This window comes from Hakea prostrata, chromosome 6, assembly GCF_041222555.1.
Source record: "Hakea prostrata isolate BN-2017 chromosome 6, UWA_Hpros_2, whole genome shotgun sequence".
In the NCBI taxonomy this organism is placed as follows: domain Eukaryota; kingdom Viridiplantae; phylum Streptophyta; class Magnoliopsida; order Proteales; family Proteaceae; genus Hakea; species Hakea prostrata.
Window position 1 is genome coordinate 6,876,051 of NC_142605.1, and position 21,120 is coordinate 6,897,170.

Sequence of the window (21,120 nt, forward strand, 5' to 3'; positions counted from 1 at the left end):
TTTCTTTCCCTTTTTTCGATGCTTCACATAATGAAATATTTCATGGGCCATAAAGACATTATCAGAAATAAGCCTATCAGAAATAAAGGCTGACTGGGAAGGAGAGATGATACCTGCTAGTGACTCCTTGAGCCTGTCAGCAAAGATTTTTGATATGAGCTTGATCACTACCCCACAAAGACTAATTGGTCTAAATTGTCCTGACAACTTTGGATTATCACATTTTGGAATCAAGCATACATATGTCCTGTTCAACTCCTTAGGCATCATACCGGAGATAAAAAATTCTCTAACAAAATTGCAAATCTCCTCTTTAGTTATGTCCCAGTATTTTTGATAGAAGAGGGGTGGAAAACCATCAGGACCGGGAGACTTCAAGGGGCCCATGGATTTCAAGGCTGAGAGAATTTCCTCATCATCCGGAATACGACAAAGCAACCCATTCAGCTCATCACCTACCACCGGCTGAACCTTTTCTAAAGCAAGACTCAAAGCATTATGAGAGATACCCTCAGATGTAACAGCTCCACTGAAATGCTCTAATAACAGCTCCTCCATTTGAAATATTTGAAGTCCAATTACCATCCGATCTTTTTAATTTCAGAATTCTGTTTTTCCATTCTTCTTTGAATTGTAGAAGCATGAAAAAAGGCAGAATTTTTGTCCCCATGCTTGATCCATTCAATTCTTGATTTTTGGTGCCACAAAATTTCCTCATTCTTAAGCTCCTCATCAAGAAGATCCTGCAGCTTGTTCTCCTCATCAATAAGCTCTCCATAGTACGGGTTTCTTTGAATGGACTCAATCTGACTTTTTAAGATTTTGATTTTCTCTTGGACTGTACCGAATTCCTTCTTGCTCCATTTCACGAATAGATTCTACGTAACCTAATTCTACATAATATTGATTCTCTGGAAATATAATTCTAATATTGACTCCACAACAAAATTGCAGAACCAAACATAACCTGATGCCTCTGGGTGGGTTTCGTCTGACCCAACAAGGTTTTGTCGACCCGCATAACATGAACCAAATAATGACCAGACGCGAAGCGATTGACGTCCTCTTTGAAGACGGACGGGCATTAGAAGATGATAACAGGGTAAACTCTTGGGAGTTCTTATGGAAGCAGCAGAAAGAGAAAGGGTGGTTTTGCATAGGAAACACCACCTAAAGCCGATTAGGAAGAAACCTAGCCATAAATCCGGGAAGAAGACTAGATGTGAACCTCTAGAGCAGGAAAAAATTGATTTGCTTCCTCTTCCTCATCATCCGGAGAAGGGTTCCGACAAACTTCCCTTGTCTGATCATTATAATGACGGAGATACTGACTCTCTGAAAGTCGTGATTGCGTTGCCGGCGCCTCAATCCCAAAAACGTCTCAGAGAAGAAGAAGCAGCATCATCAGCAGCAGCATTCGTAGAAGGGGAAGCAGAAGAAGAAGGCAAGGACTTTGACTTGTTTGATGATGGGGTTGGAAGCAACACTAAGAAGAAGCCGCAGAAGAAGAAGAAGAAGAAGAGTACGACAACGACGACATGCGTGCTGGGGCCTTCCGATTCTCAGAAAGGAGAGAAAAAGCGAAGAGGTGAACCACGTTTTGTGACAGAGACTGAGGTCCCTTCCTTTTCCTCTGCTGAAGCGCATCCAAGGAAGGATGCGAAAAGGAGGAAGAAGAAGGAGAAGTTGCAATTGAAAGTCGTATCTCCCTTCTTCCAAGTCGATAAGGAAACTCTGACCCAGAAGAGTCCACAGACTTCACTTGCCAATCCCTTAATCAAGGAGAAAATCAGTCGAATTCTACGCAATTCTCCATTCTCTTGGTCGTCTTCTTTCCGTGGAGAAGATGATGGGAAAACTATTCTAGAGGCAGATAACGGTCTCGGTCTGTCGGAGAACAAACAAGATTGTAAAATAGAGAAGAAGTCTGATGCAGAAGTCACCGCGGCCACTGACGCTTCTCCAACCAATAAGAAGCCAAGCAGCGTGCCTAAGAAAGCGGCGGAAAAAGTTTCTGTGGTTTCCTCTTACTTCCAGAACCCAACGCTAGAACCCAACTGCGAAACCCAGATCCGCCGTTGCGGCAAGAAGAAGGTGGTGGTAGTTTCCCCGTACTTCTACAATGTTGCCACCGAGGAAGGGGAGAATGACAGCAAACGACGAACCCTTTCGTCTTCTCAGAAATGGAATGATGCTTACCGACGGGTGACTCCATACAACCAGTGGAAGCCTCCACGCTCCCATTACCCTCTTCTTCAAGAAGACCATATCCACGATCCTTGGAGGGTACTGGTTATTTGCATGCTTCTGAACCGCACCACAGGTGGACAGGTATACTTACTCCATTATTTGGGACATCCATGATTATTCTTGTAATTTGAGGATAATAATGTATTTTACACCCAAGGTTTATAGACATGATTAGTTGCTTCTTGGCCTTTGCATGATTACCTGAAATTGTGTCTCTTGTCATTTGCTTTCGGTGCCAAATATTTCTCATAGAACTTTACGTTCTCAACATCATTTAGTTCTGCGTAAGGACTTATCAAAGGGTTCGATCCTTCTTGTACATGCTCTATGTAGTCAATATTATTGCTATAGATATATTCTGGCCAACTTCCAAAGGTGAACTTGTATGATTGATGGCGAAAAGAGACTGTAGAGCAGTATTATTGTGGCCATTTAGTTCGATTCTAGGGGGTACAACTGCTGATATTGGTTTCACAAGGTGCAGTACCTGTTGAGGGCTGATGATTTGTATTCTGTCGTATATGTTGTGAGCTGCCTTTAAGGTCTGAGACTCTGAACTAAATATTTCTTCACGTTATGTTTGTTTGGTTGTTTTTTTTTCGTGTGTTTCGTTTCATTTCTGCATCATGTATACCTATTATATTCATGTTCAGCCTCTTTGGATCTATTAATTGACCTCATTTAGTTGGCATCATGGTGCAAATTTAGGTCGAAACCGTCAAAATTTTCAACTGAAATCTCAGTTTTTCCAAAAACCAAGTCGAAACTTGTTAGTAATTGAAAAAGTACCAAGTTACGACCGAAATGGTTGAAATTTTGACCAAGATTGGTCGAAACCTGGTTTCAGTCCATTTTATAAAACTACCCCCTTTCGGTCGAAACATGCAAGATTTCGTAGGTTTCCCTTCCATACCCCAAGGGGCAATTTTGCAGGTTTGGTCCATCCTAGATGGCACAATTACGAGCTGGCCGAACATCTATAGGGGCAATTTGGTAATTTTTCCCTTTTATTTGGTTGATGAATTTATTTGAGTAACTTTTTTTATTTCTTCAAGTCCAAATCTGTTTTTAATTCCCTGTTTGAGCCATTCAAGTGAATTCTAGACTCTAGTGTCATTGGGAATTTATTTTAAATAAAGATTCCTTGTGGATAATTAGGTCTTTTAGTACAAATTAAATTCCTTAAATTTTGTGGTTAGTCTTTATTTCTTAAATTTTGTAAGGGCAATCCTAATCTATAAAGGAAACCCCAGTTGAGTTAGTCTTTATTTCCTAGTCAGAGTCTAAGTCTCTCTCTCTCTCTCTCTCTCTCTCTCTCTCTCTCTACCCCTTTGTGTAAGGCTATATACATAAGCCAGTCCTCTTATTGTAAACTTAGATTTAATTGAATAAAGAATTAAGCTGGGAGGGCCTCAGCTGAATTAGCAGCTTCTTTACTCAAGTTCAGCAGCATGTCTTCAAGTTCCAGCAACGTTCTTTCATCCACAGCAGCCTTCTCAGGTAAGTATGACACTCCCTTTCCTCTTTCACCCGCAGCTCTCCCCACTCCTTCTCCTTGCGTAGGCTCTAGAAACCCCTCCCCTCCACTCCCATCGCAGCCTAGGAAACTCCGTCCCCTCCCTTTGCAGCTTCCTAAAACCACTCCCCCACCCATTGCAGCCTTAGGAACCCCCCCACCTGTTGTGACACCTCTAATTGCCTCCCCCACCACCCCCAACCCTTGCGGCTCCTCCTTTCCCCCTGCTTTCTCTCTCGGACCCCTCTCTTTCCCCTTCTTTGACTTGTGGCAAGTCTGAAAACAGAAAAAGAGAAAGAAAAAGAGAACAAAGAAAAGGAAGAAAAGATTCATGAAAGATTACCCAAGATCTAGTTCAAGAAACCCAAAAAACCTCCCATCTCTCAATCCATCATCCCTACAATCTCCCCTAACCACCCCAAGCTACTTTGGTTAAACCCTTTTCCTCCCAAGGTCAGCCCCCATTATTCTCTTTCAACCCGATGGTAATTTTTAGTCTTTTCCCAAACTTGTCCCATGAAATTGTTAAAACCCTAACATCTCACAAGCACTTCTGTTAGAATTTCAATAACTGTATTCAGCCTAGGGACTGAAATAAAATTTATAAAGAAGAAGAAAAATAGAAGAGGGCTGAAGAACAGAAGGGAGAGAGCTGGCATGTATGTGTTGGCTCTCCTTGGTACTATTTTTATATTGTAAAATCAAATCTCAGTTTAGGAGAACATTCCTAAACTGAATTACAGCAAAAAGGAAAATTGCATATTGCAGAGGATCTCCCAAAATCCACTGAAAAGGAAACTATCTTAAGGAGATTACTTGTCAACCAAACAATAAGAAAATTAGAACATAATCAACATAAAAAGTAACTAAAATTGAAAGTAACCAAAATAGAAACCTAAGCTGAAATATTAATGCGCCCTCTCAAGCTGGAGTGTGCATATCAAAGGCTCTTGCTTGGAATAACAAGAACATATCAAGAATTTTTGTTACACTTGAGCATATGTAATAACAGACATTGATAGACACCGAAAGAGCTTCACCCAAGAGATAATTAGCAACAACTTAAGTAAACAATCTTCATGTTGAATGAACCACCCAACAACGAGAATTATAGGTAGTGGTGAAGGCGAACCATGTTCATTAGTATAATCGCAACAATAACGTTAAGGGGCACTATCCAAATAACGCTAATAGTAGAGAGTAATCTCCACACAAGTAGGTAGGTGAAAAGTAGTATGGGTTACTGTAGGCCAAGTATGTAGGTGAAAGGTTAACTGCAGACCACGTAGGTAGGTAAAAGGCAATATGGATTATTAAGGTCCAAGTAGGTAGGTAAAAGGTAGTATGAGTTAGTACAGATCAAGTAGGTAGATAAAAGATATATAGGTTGTTGTGGACTAAGTAGGTAGGTAATTGTCCAATGCTTTGAATCTTGTGCTTTTGTACACATTTCTAGGGAGATCAACCATGTAACTGATCACCTAGCTAGGAGGGCCAGGTCGGTGGAGTGTTTGACCTTGTGGCCTGTTTCCATTCCTTGTCTATAGTCACTTTGTTTGTTTGTTCCCTCGGCTATTCACTCTGAATGAAGCAGTCCCCCCCCCCCCAAAAAAAAAAAAAAAAAAAAAAAAAAAAGAAAGAAAAAGAAGTAGGTAGGTAATTGTTGTTATTGTAGAATACCATCATAAGATAAAAATCTTGAGTAGATAGAAAATAGACCTTCAATCTCCCCTTTATGTGTAGCATTACACATGAACACTTAATAACAATCAATTACCAACATCTCAAAGTTTGTATTGAGGAATTGTTTGGGTACTTGAATGAACCATGTTACTTGATGAAACGAGGCACATGAACTTCCTGTCATTGCTGATGTCAAGTAGTTACCCATAAAGTGTAGAACAGTAGTGACAAGTCAATGGAACTGCAAGACTCAATCAATGATTGGACCCTATTTATCGGATGAAGATTAAAAAAACAACTATAGGTGATTAGGAAAGCGGTCACATCAGTAGCCATTAGAGTATCCTTTAGAACCCAATAATGTAAATCAATAGTAATAGGAGAACACCAATTAGTGCACCTGCAGAACAATTTGTGATTCATCCAAAATCTTGATAGGACAACAGTAGTATTTCCCAGAACATTGACTTGGTAGCATAGTTGTCACAGCGACGAGGCGATGCGAGGCGGTTTTAGCTAGTTGGGGCGATGAGTCGACGAGGCACCCTCTGAGGCGCTTTTGAGGCGGTCGAGGCGTTTTAAGTGAAATTTTTACTTTTTAGTGTACATCTCATACACTAATTCATTATAAACGTATCTTATATATAATAAAAAAACTAATATTAGCCATTTAGCCTACCTCAAGTCATCCAACATACTACAAACCACACATAGTAGGTCCTAAATAAATTTCAAGTATCATACTATCATTAACAAGAATCAAGATACGATAAAATGTAACTAAATAGTAAACACATAGATGCATGAGCAAAACAAATAAACACTAGACAACATCCCTTCATTAAATGTCACCAACACTAACACCATCAAATGCAAGGGATAAATAAATAAAAGCAGATAATATCAAAAGAATTGTAGTTCAAAGGAATCTCATGTACACAGTGCATACACCAAGCAGAATATCTTAAGAATGCAAACCAAACTAGAAGAAAGAAAAAAAAAAAAAAAAAAAAGCAACTTATAACATTGTTACAACGCAGAAAAAAAAAAATTATGGCGACATACCGTCGCCTGAGATGGTGACCGAAGCCGCTGCAACTACGGTGGCTTTCGTATGAGCCTATGAGGGGAAAAAAAAAGAAACAGAAGCAGAAGTAAGAGAGTAGCAGGCTAGCAGTAGAAGTCAATCAATTTTGGACCTTCGAAACTGAAAAAGACAGTACAGTGTGTCGCCGGTGATATTTCTGGTTGTCGCTGGATGTCGCCGGAGTCGCTGGCTGTTGTCGTCGATCGAGTGGAACTGAAGAGAGTAGCAGAGGAAGATAGTACCAGGTGTGAATCGTGATAGAAGAAATCAAGAAATGAAAAGCTGAAGAGAGTTTTGGGCCTTCTGGCTGTCGCCGGTGATACTTTTAGTTGTCGCTGGAGTTGATGACCTTTGTTGTCGATGAAGAGAGTAGCAGAGGGAGAGGGCTGAGAGACAGAGACGACGAGAGCAGAGAGTTAGGGCTCGCAAACAATTGGGATCGAGTGATTCTCGGGTTTTCTTCTTTTTTTTTTTTTTTTTGGTTAATGATTTAATGTTAGAATGAGCCCATGTATCTCATGTAAAACTTATATATGCACTCAACCATTAGATGATTCCCAATTGGAATCTAATTTCTAATTCATATTTTACCTTTGATTTAGAATAAAAAATATGATGGTTTTTAAAATCCACAAAGGCGGGCGCCTATGGGTTTGAGGCGTCTGAGGCGACACATAGGTGACGCCACAGAGCCTGAGGCGACACATAGGCGACGCCACAGAGCCTGAGGCGACTGCCTTATGTACTTTATATGAGGCGCTTGTCGCCTCATCTCCACAAAGACCGCTAGGACGCCAAGCTAGGCGACGCCTTGACAGCTATGCTTGGTAGTCAGTAAAGAAAAACTGAATAAGTAACAGGTGATAGAACCTTCACATAATCCTCATTAATCTCCACCAGTGACAAACATAAGGAATTACTACTGAATAACTATAATTTCAGAACAGTAAGAACAGCAGTGAGGTAACAGCTGAATTCATTAAGCAACACTTAATAGTTAACACTGATGAATACAAGCTGATTCTACTAAGTGATAGTTGATTCTAGAAATAGGAAAAACAAACTAAAACTCCCTGAAAACCAAGAACGGCCCAATACCCAGATCATCCCCGAGAGATTCCCCTCTCCCACAAGCGCTGCTTGCTACTTCTTTCTTACCCCTACTCTTCTCCCCCCTCCCTTACATAACCGAACAATCCTAAAAAACTCTTACACTTCTTCCCAATCTTCTTCTACCACCTGGACTGTCCCTTCTGCACCTCTGCTGTGAGCAGAGTAGTGGTTGCTGTCCAATAGAAGGTTGCCATCTATCTTCTCTTTACTTTGATCACCTGCAGCAGCTAGAGGCGATATTGTGTTCTTCCCCCTATTCTTATGCTTGTACACCCGAGTTATAAGGGGCTTATCAACGGTAGTATTTCCCAGAACATTGTCTTGGTAGTCAGTAAAGAAAAACTGAACAAGTAGCAGGGCACTCAACTGCAGCAGTAAGGTAACTCAACTTGCAACAGATTCCAATAGGGGCAGCAGCCAATGCAGTAGCTAGCACAGTATTTTTTTCCCGGGGGGGGGGGGGGGAGGAAGAAAGCAGCACATCATTAAGGGAAACAGCATTAGGAAATAGTTTAATCAGCAATAGGTTTCTATTTATCAGACGATAGGGAACTGAGTTGGTTCTGATAAATAGAAAAAGACATGATTAACCCAATGGTAGCACTCACAAATATATGAAGAACACCATAGCAGTAATGGCAATAACATGATAGGACCAGTAGTAGATATGTAATTACCTCAGGTGGTTCGCTGTAATCATTTTTTTGGGGGGGGGAGGGGGAGAGGAAGAAAGGTCTTCACCAATATTAGGGTAGCAGGCTGTATAGTTTATAGACTAAGTCACTAAACAGACTTTTACGCCATAAAACAATCATCCCACAGAGGATCACAATGGGGCTGATAGATCTCAGGAAACAGGAGTTGAGTTGCATTGATTTATTTGTGGTCTCGGCAGATAGCAAACTGGAGAAAACGGGGGCAGTGAAAAAATTTCGTCCTTTGGGTCTTCTGTAGTAGGTAGACCTCTTCACAAGTTGTCAAGAAAGGATCTCAGTTACATAGATAAAATAGAGAGATCAGGGCCTTAGTACTTGACTAAGCTAACTGCTCTGGCACTTAGCACTCATTCATACTCAGTCAGCCTTTAACCCCTCATAGGAGAGAAATGGAAGAGAACTTGAGAGAAAGAATGCGTTGTATTTCTTGAGAACACTTACAAGCTTGGAATTAAATTACTTGATTGTCTCTACACAATGAGACCCCCCTATTTCTAGTTACACTAGTGTATAATGAATGTTTAGGATATTTACATGTGTCCTCCATCCAACTGATGTAACCCAGGGTCTGGGTTAGATCTTCCAGGATCTTCTTAGATAAGAACCATCGCAAAGCTATGGTTTCTGGGTAGTTCGGCTAGGGTAGAACAGGTACTAAGCTTGTGGCCTTTGAAGGTGCAGACCTAATTCGTAATGGCTCTGATCAATGGAAGGTTTTGAACAGCAATAGAGTTAGCGTTCAGATCTCAGAAGGGTTATAATAGTTGCAGAAATTTTCAGAAATTTTCTGTTTGTCTATTTTCTGCTTAAACAGGGAGCCAAATGAGAGAAGGGGAGGGGTTCAAGGGCCTGCGGGTGTGTGGGGTTGATGTTTCTGCAATGTGCAGAACATGGGAGGGGGTAGGGATGCCTTGCGTTGATGGAGAGGGTGAGGGACAGACTGGAAGCTAGCTGGAACTGAAGTGAGAGGGGAAGACGCGATGGGGTGGGCGTGACCTTCAACTGACTTGGGGCTGCGGTGAGTTGCGTGTGCACTGACGTGGAAGTGGATGATTGCTGGAACTTGCTGAATTTCTGAGAATTACTCTCCAGCCCTGGCCACAAGGATGTCCTTCCCCACGGCCCAAGCCTCTGATTTACTCAAATAATCCAACCTACTGTATTCAGAAATAAAGAGGCTATTTATAGTGATATTACATGACACTTGGATTCAACTTGGGATTCCTTGACTGTTAAGGATCCAACTACTGACCTAACTTTTCAACTTAGAATTAATTAAAGAATTGGACTCTAGGTGGGTCTCCTTTATAGTTTAGGATACCTTCTCCTTATTACAAGGACTATTTAAATAAAGACAATTTTTATTTAAAACAATCTCCTAAAAGATAAGAACCCTCTTGGATAAGGAATCTCATCTTATCTACAACTAACTAACTCAAGACAACTCAAAATGGACTATAACTCTCCAACTACTAACTCAAACAGAAAAATTAAAAATAGATCCATGACCCTTGGATCGAGGGGTTTCTTTCTAGACCCATATTGAACCCTAAAGGGGGCAAGGAAAGTGACTAAAATACCCTTGAGGGGGATTCGGCCAGCTTTGGATTGGCTTCTTTGGGTCTGAATTTTGGGCTCAATTATAGTGGCCCAACCCAGGTTACATCAACTGTGGAGAGCCTTCTAGGTCCTGGATATTTCTGTGGGAGTTATACAAAATAGATATTTTACAAGGACTTGGATTCTTTTAGAATTCTCCCCATATGTAATATCTTCTAGACAGTGGGCTAGGCTTAGCCCAATAGGACCTTTCTTGAACTAGGCTATGTGTGGCCCTCATAAATTAGGTGTGTTGGGCCTACATGAGGACAGATTGTGACATTCTCCCCCACTTAGTCCATCGACATCGTCGTTGTGTCTTCTTCGTGGAACCTTTGTATTTGCTCTTTGAACTACCACGGAAAGTTTGCCGGTTCCCACTCGCTTCGCTATTAGAAGTCCCTTCCACTTCACCAAATACTCTCGACTAAGAGGTACTCCTCTCTTTCGGAGGACTTGATCCACACTCATATACTCCTCGTTATTGTAGGATGTAGTTACACTCATTGGTGCTCTTGTTGATATTCCATAACTTGGGTCCTCTATGTCTCTGTGATATGGCTTGAGCATGCTTGCATGGAAGGCCTGGTGAATCTATAACTTAGGTGGTAGGTTCAGCTGATAGGAAACCTTCCCCACCTTTTTCACGATCTTGAAAGGGTTCTTAATTTTGACGGACCAATCCTTAGTGCACCCTCCTTACGGACTTAAGTTGTTGAGGCAGGCACTTCACCATAACTAACTCCCCAACTTCAAAACTTGCAAGTGGTGTATCATTGTCGGCCCACTTCTTCATCTTCTTTATCAAGATATTGTTCATCTTCTTGGTTACTAATGGTTTTATTTCAAGGAGTTGTCAGTCCTCTAAAACTTGATTTTGAAACATCTCTTAATAGTCAAAGCATTTATTGATAGGGTGTGGGTCAATCATGGTGGTGGTCGATCGATTTTCTAAGTATGGCACTTTTGTGGTGGCACCAAGGGATTGTACGGCAGTAGAGGCGGGGAGGCTATTCCTAAAGAACGTCGTGAAGTATTGGGGTGTGCCATAATCAATTATAAGTGATCGTGACCCTCAGCTCACATGGAGGTTTTGGAGCGAATTGTTGAACTTGTTGGGCATGCCATTACGCTACTCAACAAGATTCCATCTGCAAACAGATGGGCAAACAGAGAGTATAAATGCGTTGTTGGAGTTATACTTGAGACACGTTGTGAGTGCCAATCAACATGATTGTTCTAAGTTGCTTGATGTTGCTCAATTCTCATACAATCTCCAAAGAAGTGAGGCCACAAATCAAAGTCCATTTGAGATTGCCATCAAGCAACAGCCATTGATGCCAGAAACAATGATAATGAAGAAGATGAAGAATGGGTCGAGAAGGATAGACAACCCGTGAATTTTGTGTGGCCCACCCCTTGGCATACAAGTGGCAAGAAAAAGTGGATGTGGCCAAGGCTTACTTAGACAAGGCCACAAAGAAGATGAAGAAATGGGCGGAGAAGGATAGACAACCCGTGAATTTTTTGTGGCTCACCCCTTGGCATACAAGTTTGCGAACGAGTGGCAAGAAAAAGTGGATGTGGCTTAGGCTTACATAGACAAGTCCATGAAGAAGATGAAGAAATGGGCCGAGAAGGATAGACAACCCGTGAATTTTGAGGTTGGGGACGTAGTTATGGTGAAACTACTACCACAACAGAATAAGTCCCTAAGGGAGGTGCACAAAGGGTTGGACCGTTGGTAGGAAGGCCCGTTCGAGACCGAGAAGAAGGTGGGCAAGGTTCCCTATCAGTTAAACCTACCACCTAAGTTGAAGATAATCCCGGTCTTCCACATGAGTATGCTCAAGCCTTACCATAGAGAGGTGGAAGACCTAAGCCGTGGAACATCCACAAAAGCATCAATGAGTGTAATGTCCTATGATAAGGAGGCCGAGTACATGATCGCTGGTGAAATTATGCTGGAGTATCTCTGAGTTGAGAGTATTTGGTGAAATGGAAGGAACTATCTGAGAGCAAGGCAAGTTCAGAACCGGCAAACTCTTTGTCACAATTCTAAGAGCAAATAAGGAGGTTTCACGAGGAAGATTCGATGAGGACGTCAATGGATTAGGCAGTGGAGACATGGCTTGATTCATCATAAGCCCATGGGTCTAGTGAGGGCTACACTAGGCCTAGTCCAACAAGTGGGTTACTAATGGGCTAAACCTAGCCCACATTCTAGAAAAGGGGAGGAATCTAGAAGAATCCTAGTCTTGCAAAATATCTTGAGTCTAGAGTCTTCTCTAGAAATATCTAAAACCATTAGAATCTTCTCCACCATTGGACAGTGGACACTTGACCGTACAGTGTATACTACATCTCCTATAAATAGGGGTGAGCTCATTTGTATAAATAATCAAGTTGGGATCAATCAAGTTGTAAGCAACCAAGTAGTAATACAAGTGATTCTTTGAGATAAAAGACTGATTTATCTGAAGGAGTCCTCTTTAGAGAAAGACTCCTTACCTAAGTAAACCACAATCACTAATAGAGACAACTTCCAATTGAAAACAGACTCCTAAAATATAGGAACCCTTCTTGTAAAAGAGTCTTATCTACAACTAACTAATGGAAACAACTCAATCACAACTCTAGTAAGGAATTTAAATTGGATTGGGACTCTTCTAAAATTCCAGAATATAGATTCTAGCATCCTAAAATATCCAAAATACCCCTATAATAGGGTTCGGCCAGCTTTCATGGGTGGGCCTTGGGCCCATTTTAGGGTTCGGCCGGGGTCATCTGTGTTCACGTCACTCACCCCTCAGCTCCTACAATGTAATATAGCCCCAAGAAATCCTAACAAACCTACTTTCCATGTGTCCCTCCCACATGGGTTATTTTGATAACCTACAAACACCCTGCCCCTGCACCCTCAACATGGTGTCCTATCAAGTTTTCGAAGAGTCTTTGTTAGGTTAGGATTCCTAAGTTGTCAGGAGTCCTCTAGTTGATGTAAATTATTTTCAGAGGTTCCACAGGCCCTAGGGTTGTTTGCGTAAACCCTAGGACCCCTAATTCGATCTAGGGTATTTTGGTAATTTTGCTTAATTTGTGACAATTAGGTCTGGGTCCCATCAAGTCTAGGATGTCGTCTGGACCTTGAACGTATTTTGATTTATGTTTCTGATTATGATTTTGCAAGTTATTTGGGAGTCCTTGTCTAAGTTAGATTCCTAGTTATGTTGGGATCCCACAATTTTAGTCAATCCAATTATCTTTATTTAGGAACTCCATATCTACTCTTTGAATTTGGAATGGAATCCACTAGGGTTTGTTTTTGAATTTTCTTGTCTGGGTCAAAGTCTTAGTCAAGTCGTACTTGATTTAGTTTTGGATAAGCCAATTAGAGTTTTAGTTTGTTTTCCAATTTAGAGTCCTTTCTGATTTCTTTACTTGAGGCTATAAATAAAGCCCTCAAGCCATGTAATTTTTTAGTTGAATTGAATAAAATTAATCTGGTTTTGGAGATAAGTAAAGTCATGGTCTTCTTGGGAGGGCCATGGCAGTTTTAGAGTGATTTGTTCTTCAATTTCAAGGAGTATTCTTCAATTCCAGCCGCAACTCAGCATTCACAGCAGCTTCTCACCATCAACCAAGTACAGCCCCTCGCCTCCCCATCTAAGATCTTCTTCCCTCTTCCCTGGCTCACGGCAGCCCTCCCCCACAATTCCCTTTCCATCGCAGACATCCCAGCCCCCTCCCTTACTGTGCGGCACCACTAGAAACCCTTCCTCCACCATCGCAGATTTCCCCAGCCCCTCCTAAAACCCTGCAGCACCTTTAGGATCCCTTCTTCTACAAACCCTAGTTCATCCCCTACCCTCCCCATCTCTAAAACCTGAGAATCCTATAAGTTACTTTCTTATTAGGAAATCCTAACCCTTGAATTCTTCAAAACCTAAAATTCTCAAATCCTAAATCAAAATTACAGTTCTGAAATTGCAAGTATAGCAAGGTTTAAGGATTGAAAACATAAAACTCTAGACCTCCAAGCCTGTCCAAACCTTCCCTAACCCTAAGCCAACCTTGCATCACTAGTATTTGTCATAAAACCCTCCACCGAAGGGTGTTCCAGTGTAGAAGACTGCTGATTCTCAGGGAAGAGGATTCTGGAGTGAGCCTAGATCTTGGGCATTATTCCAATCAACCTATCCCTAGATCCTGGTTCACATCACAGATCCTGATGAAGACTGATTTCACATTAAGATAGAGAGTCTAGTCTATCACATTTCTGCTTCTTTCTCCCATAGTTCTTTCTCATTCTCTTGGTTATCTAAAGTTATAATCCTGTTACAGCCCTGATACATGATAATCTATAAGGATTCTGTTTAAGGTGGCATGGCATCGGGCAGCGGAGTCCTTCGATGCCCCAGTTTAGAGATAATCTGGAGCTAAAATCAAGAGAACTAGTTTAATAAACCCACAACAAACCCAATTAGAAACTCAGGACTTAGCTAAAGCTTAGGGTTTCTAAACAAGCCAGACTGAGCCAATTCTGAACAGTAAGTAGGTGGGCTATAGGTTGAACACCTAGCAGATTGAGCCCAGTTTTGGAGAGAACGGTGACCTGTAGTAGATAAGATGCTGCTGCAAATTTGAGATGATTTTGAGGGTTGAATTTCAGTTATGGAGGGAAATTAGAAAGTAGCATTTTTACTTGAGGCAATCAAGTAATGGAGGGTTCGGAAGATGGATGGAATGTAGGGAAGGTGAATAAGGCTATTCAACCCAGAAGATTTGCTGGATGGAGGAGGGAGAAAAGATTCATCCTACAAAGCCTGATGCCATACACCTGTTTGAATGAAGGATTCCAGCAGTTGTTCTGCACCGCAGCTAGGGGAGGAGATGATGTGTATTTGGTGGTCCTTTAATCAGCCTCAGCAACAGCACAAACACAGCTCCAGCAGGTACTAACAATCTGAAAAATAGAAGGGAAACAAATGAAAAGTAAAAGGATGAATGTGGTTCAGCATTCTCAGCAAGGTTGGTGCAGCCAGAAGAGGGGGCAATCGAAGACTCATGTGTTGAAGACGAAGCAGAGAGTGAGTGAGTGAGTGTAAGAAATGAGAAATCATACTTCCACAATTGTTCCAGGCTTCTCTGTGATTTGTAAGAATTCTGTGATTTGTAAGAATTTCAGTCGTTAGGTAAAAATAGAACTTGGTTGCATCCATTTGTACTTGATGGTTATGACTGGGGGTCATACAATGCTTTCACTTACTCATCTATTAGCTTATTTTGGATACTCAGATTGATCTACTGCCTGTTGCCTAAGCTTTGTTGCTTCAATTGGCTGGCTACTAGCTTTGGTTGGACTCGGTTCTTGCTACAGTTGTTCTCAGTGATATTCTTGCGTTATAGGGCATTTGGTTCTATATGCATTTTGATGTACAGCAGGCATCATTTTTACTTCTATTTGTTTTAGAAAAGTCAACTTTTGCCAAAATAAAAGGTATAACTTCATGATGTATTTACATGGAAAAGTTAAAATGTTATCTTTGGGAAGTATCTGGGAAGTATAATTAGGAGATGGGTCTAGTTTTCAAGGGTAATAGCCAGTCATTTTGGAAGCTGGCACTTGTTTAGGAGACTCAAATATCACTAATTTAGCATCATGTTCATTTTATAGTAACAAAATTTAGGAAAGGGAGAATTTGAAAAGGGGAAGTTGAACTTTGAGGGAAGGGTGAGAGTTCTCATGGGTATGGGTCTTCGTATTGTTGACTTGGAATCATAATCTGCAAGGCTGAGCTAGAGATTGTCATATAAACTCAGAAGCTGTAACATCATTCTTAATGCCTTCTGAAATGGGCTGGTATTAGCATTAACCAATCGATGTAGAAATCATTTTTTTTTACTATGGAAAATAAACTTAAATATTGCTATGAAAACATATTATACAAGAGTATTGGCTTCCCACAAGGAGGTCAAAATATGGAAAAGCTTGCCTAGCATGGTGAAAAGTATTAAGGAGAGTCATTGTCAAAGATAAACGGTACTTTGTCAAAGTGCCTAGCAATAACTAGAAGTTCGGGTAAGAGATATAAAAGCCAAGAGTTCTTCGCGGTAGGGAATGTATTGTGTAGATCCTGGTAATTAGTGATTAGATATACAGGCTGCAAATTTGTAAAGATAGATAACTGAGTGGCAGCAAAAGGTCCTGTAATATTTGCTTTACTACCATTCGTGTTTGTGCCAAGAAACCCAACTAGAATAATACTGAGTTTATGATGTAACCAGATGGACCCCCCTAAGAGAAGCCCTTTTTTCGCGGCCCCTCTAGGAAGCCGGAACCTGTCAAATTGGTCATTTCCCTTCCTCTTTGGAGTCCTAGTGAGTCTAGCTGAGTATAGAATAATTTGGTGAGTCCAGATTTACTTTTACTTTCTTATTTGAGTCCTCATTTAGAGTGCCAGTCCAAGTAGGAGCTTTAAGTTGGAATCCTATTTCAAATTAGATTCCTTCTCAAGTTTGGAGTTACTTTAAATTCTGCAATTATTTTTTATTTAGGAGTCCTTGTAACAAAATCCTTTCATTAATTAGTTTCCTAGTTTAGTCATAGTATGAATATGAGTTCTGTTCCAAATAGAACTCCTTGTTTGTTGGTTCTATTAGGAGATCTTCATCTAAAGGCTATCAATAAAGCCATTCACTTGTAAACAAATTGATGATCAATAGAACTTGTGATTAAAGGACATTGACGGGTAGAGTGGTGTGTTCTTCCTTTGGAGGGAAAGCTTGCTGCTATGTGTGTGCTTAGTAATTTCTGCAGATTTCAAGCTCTTCAAGCCCCCATCATCACCTATAGCAAGTAAGTGAAACCCTACACTGCGCCAACACGTCACAGCCCTCTTTCTTCCCCTCCCTAACTTGTGGCAGCCTAGTCTTCCCGAAATCCTAAACCCCAGGTCACCTGTCCTCTCTCCCACATCCCAATTCTTCCCTTCAGTAACACTTGAACCCTAGAAGCAAGTGCTATTCCTCCCCAAAACCCTGAAACCAAAACCGTCATATTACCCCCTTTCTATTTTTCTGGAATTCTTGGAATTTTTTAGAGACCGTTCGAGGTTCAGTTTTATGCTAATCTGACTGTTAGATCTGTCCCAAACTTTAGGAACATCATTCCCCTAACTCTTAGTGATCTTCCTCTCAATTTCAGCCCAGTCAGACCAGCCAAACTCTAGTTCGACCCCTAACTCCTTCACTGCCTTAATTCCCCAAAACATTAGAAATCCTAGCCTTCTTTTGCTTAGATATTTCAAACTCTTCAAGACTTCAACTCAATCATGTTTCCTTTTAGATTCATCATCCCCTACCTCTCCTTTACCTTTGCCCTTAACCCTAACCCCCAGCCACCCCTTAGAAACCCTAAATTCCTAAAAGCCCTAATCTCCTTAAACCGTAGACTTGGAGTTTGAAATCTGAAATTAAATTACAGCAAGGTTCAGGCTTGAGTTCTATTAAACCGAGCCCTTCTAACCCTATTCGAACCCTGAGTTCCCTTCCTTCAAACAAAACACCCTATTCAGCCTAATCCCACAACTGCAGGGTTGTTAAACCCTAATTTTACTGTTGGTTTACTTGAATTAATCCTGAAGACTGGTCCCTCAATTTGGTTTTACATCAGGTCGTCTTTTTGTCTTCTGACAAATATAGAATTTACAACCACAGAAACAATAGATGGCAGGAAGGAAAAAAGTCATCCAGTAACCGAACTATATCTTATCGTTGTTAAAAGTATACATTCATGAGCTTTTCAGATATTTTGAACTTATTAAAGAATGCATTATGCCAGAAACAATATTCTGTTGATTTTCTTTAATCGAGGAGAATATATTCATGACCATGGTTTTTTTGACAAGTGATAACTGTGTCTACAAACTGTAGGATTTGAAGTTGATGCCAAACCATTTTTCTTTGGCACTTCATCGAACATTTAAATGAAAAAGCATTTTGTGTGTTAGGCTGGCAAAGTCATATCAGACCTCTTCAGGCTTTGTCCTGAAGCCACGAGTGCAGCAGACGCTCCGATAGAGGACATAGAAAAGGTGATTCAGACTCTTGGTTTGCAAAGGAAACGAGCTATCATGATTCAGCGCTTCTCAAGGGAGTATCTGCAAGATGGCTGGACTCATGTCACCCAGCTGCATGGCGTGGGCAAGTAATGTCCTCATCCCACAAATGTTCTCTTGTTATATTTTTCTCCCCATCAAAAGATTCTATTAGAGTCCCATGGCTGCATGAAATCTCTGTGGTGGTTCTGTTTCATGATAAACGAACAAATTATTCTTGTTTTCTTCTAATTGCAGGTACGCAGCTGATGCATACGCTATATTCTGTACAGGGAAGTGGGACAGGGTGAGACCAACTGATCACATGTTAACTAAATACTGGGAATTTCTCCATAGGATTCGGAGCTCTTGACCAAATATATTTCAGAGTCCCCTATCTTCTGTGTAGTGTTGGTCACTGCCTTTTGTATTTTGAATTACAGAATTGATGGGGGAGCAACCATTGCACTTTTTTTGGGGGCTAAAAGATACATTGTATTCATTTGTATGTAGTTATCCATCTATCTAAAAGTTCCTTATATATTCTCGTAACTGACCAGATTTAATGGATTACCAAAAAAATAGAAAAAGAAAACTGCCTTAGCTTGACGCAAGGTCCAGAAAGTGTATTTTTTTGGCTATGCAAGAGCGAAGGGACACGGTTTGTGGGATCTTACCCACGAACTAGCTATTAGCCGAGATGTTGTCTTTAATGAAGACTCATTGTGGAAAGACAGAACGTCCCAGTTTAGATTCGCCTCAGATGCTTGAGCTCGAATCTGTTGTAGAATTTCAAACTCAACCTATTGAAGAACAACTTACCATTACAGATGAAGGTGACGGAGATGAAGCTGATGATAAGCATACATAAGAACCAGTTGCTGAAACTCAAGATGACCAAAGACGGCCAAGGAGAGATTTTAGACATCCAAGTTGGCTTAATAATTATGTCACGACTTATGCATGTATCATTGAAGAGTGTTAGCCATGCACATATCAGGAGGCCTGTGAATCTAACAATGCTCCCCAGTGGAAAGCATCTCCGAAGATGGAGGCCTTTTACAAAAACCTAACTTGGGATCTTGTCTAGTTACCCAAGGGATGCAAAACTATCAGTTGCGGATGGGCTTACAAGCTGAAAAGTGACATTAATGGGAATGTTGAGATGTACAAAGCCCGTCTAGTGGTATGCTCCAAAGTCAGGTACTGATTTCAATGAAATATATTCTCTAGTTGTTGGATTGATGACCATTTGTCTTGTATTGAGCATAGCAATTGTTCTTGACTTAGAGCCTCACAATTGGATGTTAAAACTACCTTTTTGAAATGGGAATCTCGATGAAGAGTGTTGTATGATTCAACCCAAAGGATTTGGTTTGTTGGTGTTGTTGCAGAATCTGGTCTCCCTTGGTCGAACGCTCGAACCTGCAAAAAACATGCTCGACTGGTGTGGTCGAGTTTCGTCTCCGACGAACAAGTTAGTTCAGATGAACAAAGGAAGCAAGCTCAATCTCTCAATGTATTCAATAACTCAAGAGTGCATACCTTATGATGATAACAATACCTATTTATATAGTCTTCGTTAGTGGGTTAGGAAGAGTTCCTCTTGTAGCATTATATCAGGATTTAACCTTTAGTTGAATTCCACTTGAAGAGTTGTAATAGAATTCAACAAGGAATCAAAGTTGTGTTCGAATCATAACACTATGGTCGGACCGGTAATCCTGGCTTAATTGGATCGACCGTAATATATAGGTTCGACCCTAATATACCGGTTCGACCATAACATAAGCCCCCCAATCTTGTGTGCTCGAACATTATAATCTTCGTCATACGAGACTTATCGTATTCCTTGGTCTGACTTTGATGCTTATCCACATATTAGCATTTTCGAGAAGACAGCTAATAGGAATGATGGTTAATAATGGCTGCAAACACGTCTTTTGAGACTTATTCTGATCATGCCGCATGCCCTGACATGACCCAAAAGATGGCTAATCTTAAATAATACCTGCATATGCTCTTCCACGTGGCAGAATCTCTTTCGTTTGTCTTTCTTTTATCCTGAATCGTTGATCCAAATATGAAGTAGATGTTTTGATCTTCGTCTAATTAGAATCATTTTAGAATATCTAAGGTCTAAAGTTCTAAACCGTTAGATGCTAACTCGTTCAAGGCCTTTCGATAGGAATCCCAAGAGGTATAAAAACCCACTTTTTACTTTTTCTTTACTTTGTCTTCTTCGTTTTCCCGCTTCGATTTTACTTGAGTTTTTTGAGTCTTCCTTGTGCAACTTGTTTTAACCTTTGTACTGTGGTGAAGAAGATCGTCTCTTTTTGTCTTTTATTTCTGCTCTCAACCTTGTCGTAAGCTCCTTTGTAGTTGGAGTTTGGGATTCTGACGGAAGCTGTAAGGGGTTTCACTGTCTATTCGTGGTCTTCTTCACTCAATCAGTAAGTTTTCAGAACTTTTGCTCTTCCATTTCTTCCTGTGGCTGTGCATTTTTCTATTTCCTTAGCTTGTTCTTGCTCTTTAGTTTTGCTGTGTCCTCTATGCTACATTGGTAGTCTTCGTTTTATTTGCCCTCTATTTCTTTTGGTTTTCTTCTTGTTGTTCTATGGTTGGGAAGGAAATAGTGGCTAAGAGACTCCATATTCATCTTACCTTTATGGGTACTTCAAATGACGATTCTGGTAGGGTAGGAAGTTCTGACCTAGACCTTAGTGACCAACCTATTTCTGACCGTCCTTCTAGAAGTCGAACAATGTTCGATCATGATACTAGTGGTCGTTCATTATCTGATCATGACTTTTAATGGTCAATCAGGTTCTGACCAAAACAGTGCTGGTAGTCAGAATCCTTCCCCCTCGTCTAGAGAACCTTATGGGAATTTTTGCGAAGAACCTGAGGTCCAGTCTCATCCTTCTTTAGTCCCTACCTCAAACTCTGGGCTTAGTGCTCGAGCAAAGTTCAAAGCTGATAGGATCGATGGGTTGCTAGCTTGACTCCCGAACAATATGAAGCTAAACGAGCAAAAAAGCCTTCTCCTACCATATA

General features: G+C 40.8%; 1 protein-coding gene across 2 annotated transcripts; it reads left to right on the forward strand.

The window, feature by feature from the left end:
• The first annotated feature begins 765 nt into the window (after positions 1-765).
• LOC149012174 (DNA glycosylase superfamily protein) lies at positions 766-19,144 on the forward strand. Of its 2 annotated transcripts, XM_089158417.1 has the most exons (3): positions 768-2,331; positions 17,977-18,173; positions 18,322-19,144. In XM_089158417.1, the coding sequence occupies exons 1-3, from the start codon at positions 1,123-1,125 to the stop codon at positions 18,434-18,436; spliced, it is 1,521 nt and encodes a 506-aa protein (XP_089014543.1). In that variant the 5' UTR covers positions 768-1,122; the 3' UTR covers positions 18,437-19,144. The 2 variants fall into 2 exon arrangements, with proteins under 2 accessions (XP_089014544.1, XP_089014543.1); XM_089158418.1 differs by lacking the exons at positions 17,977-18,173; positions 18,322-19,144 and adding an exon at positions 17,900-17,976 and having other exon boundaries at positions 766-2,331.
• Positions 19,145-21,120: the final 1,976 nt, after the last annotated feature.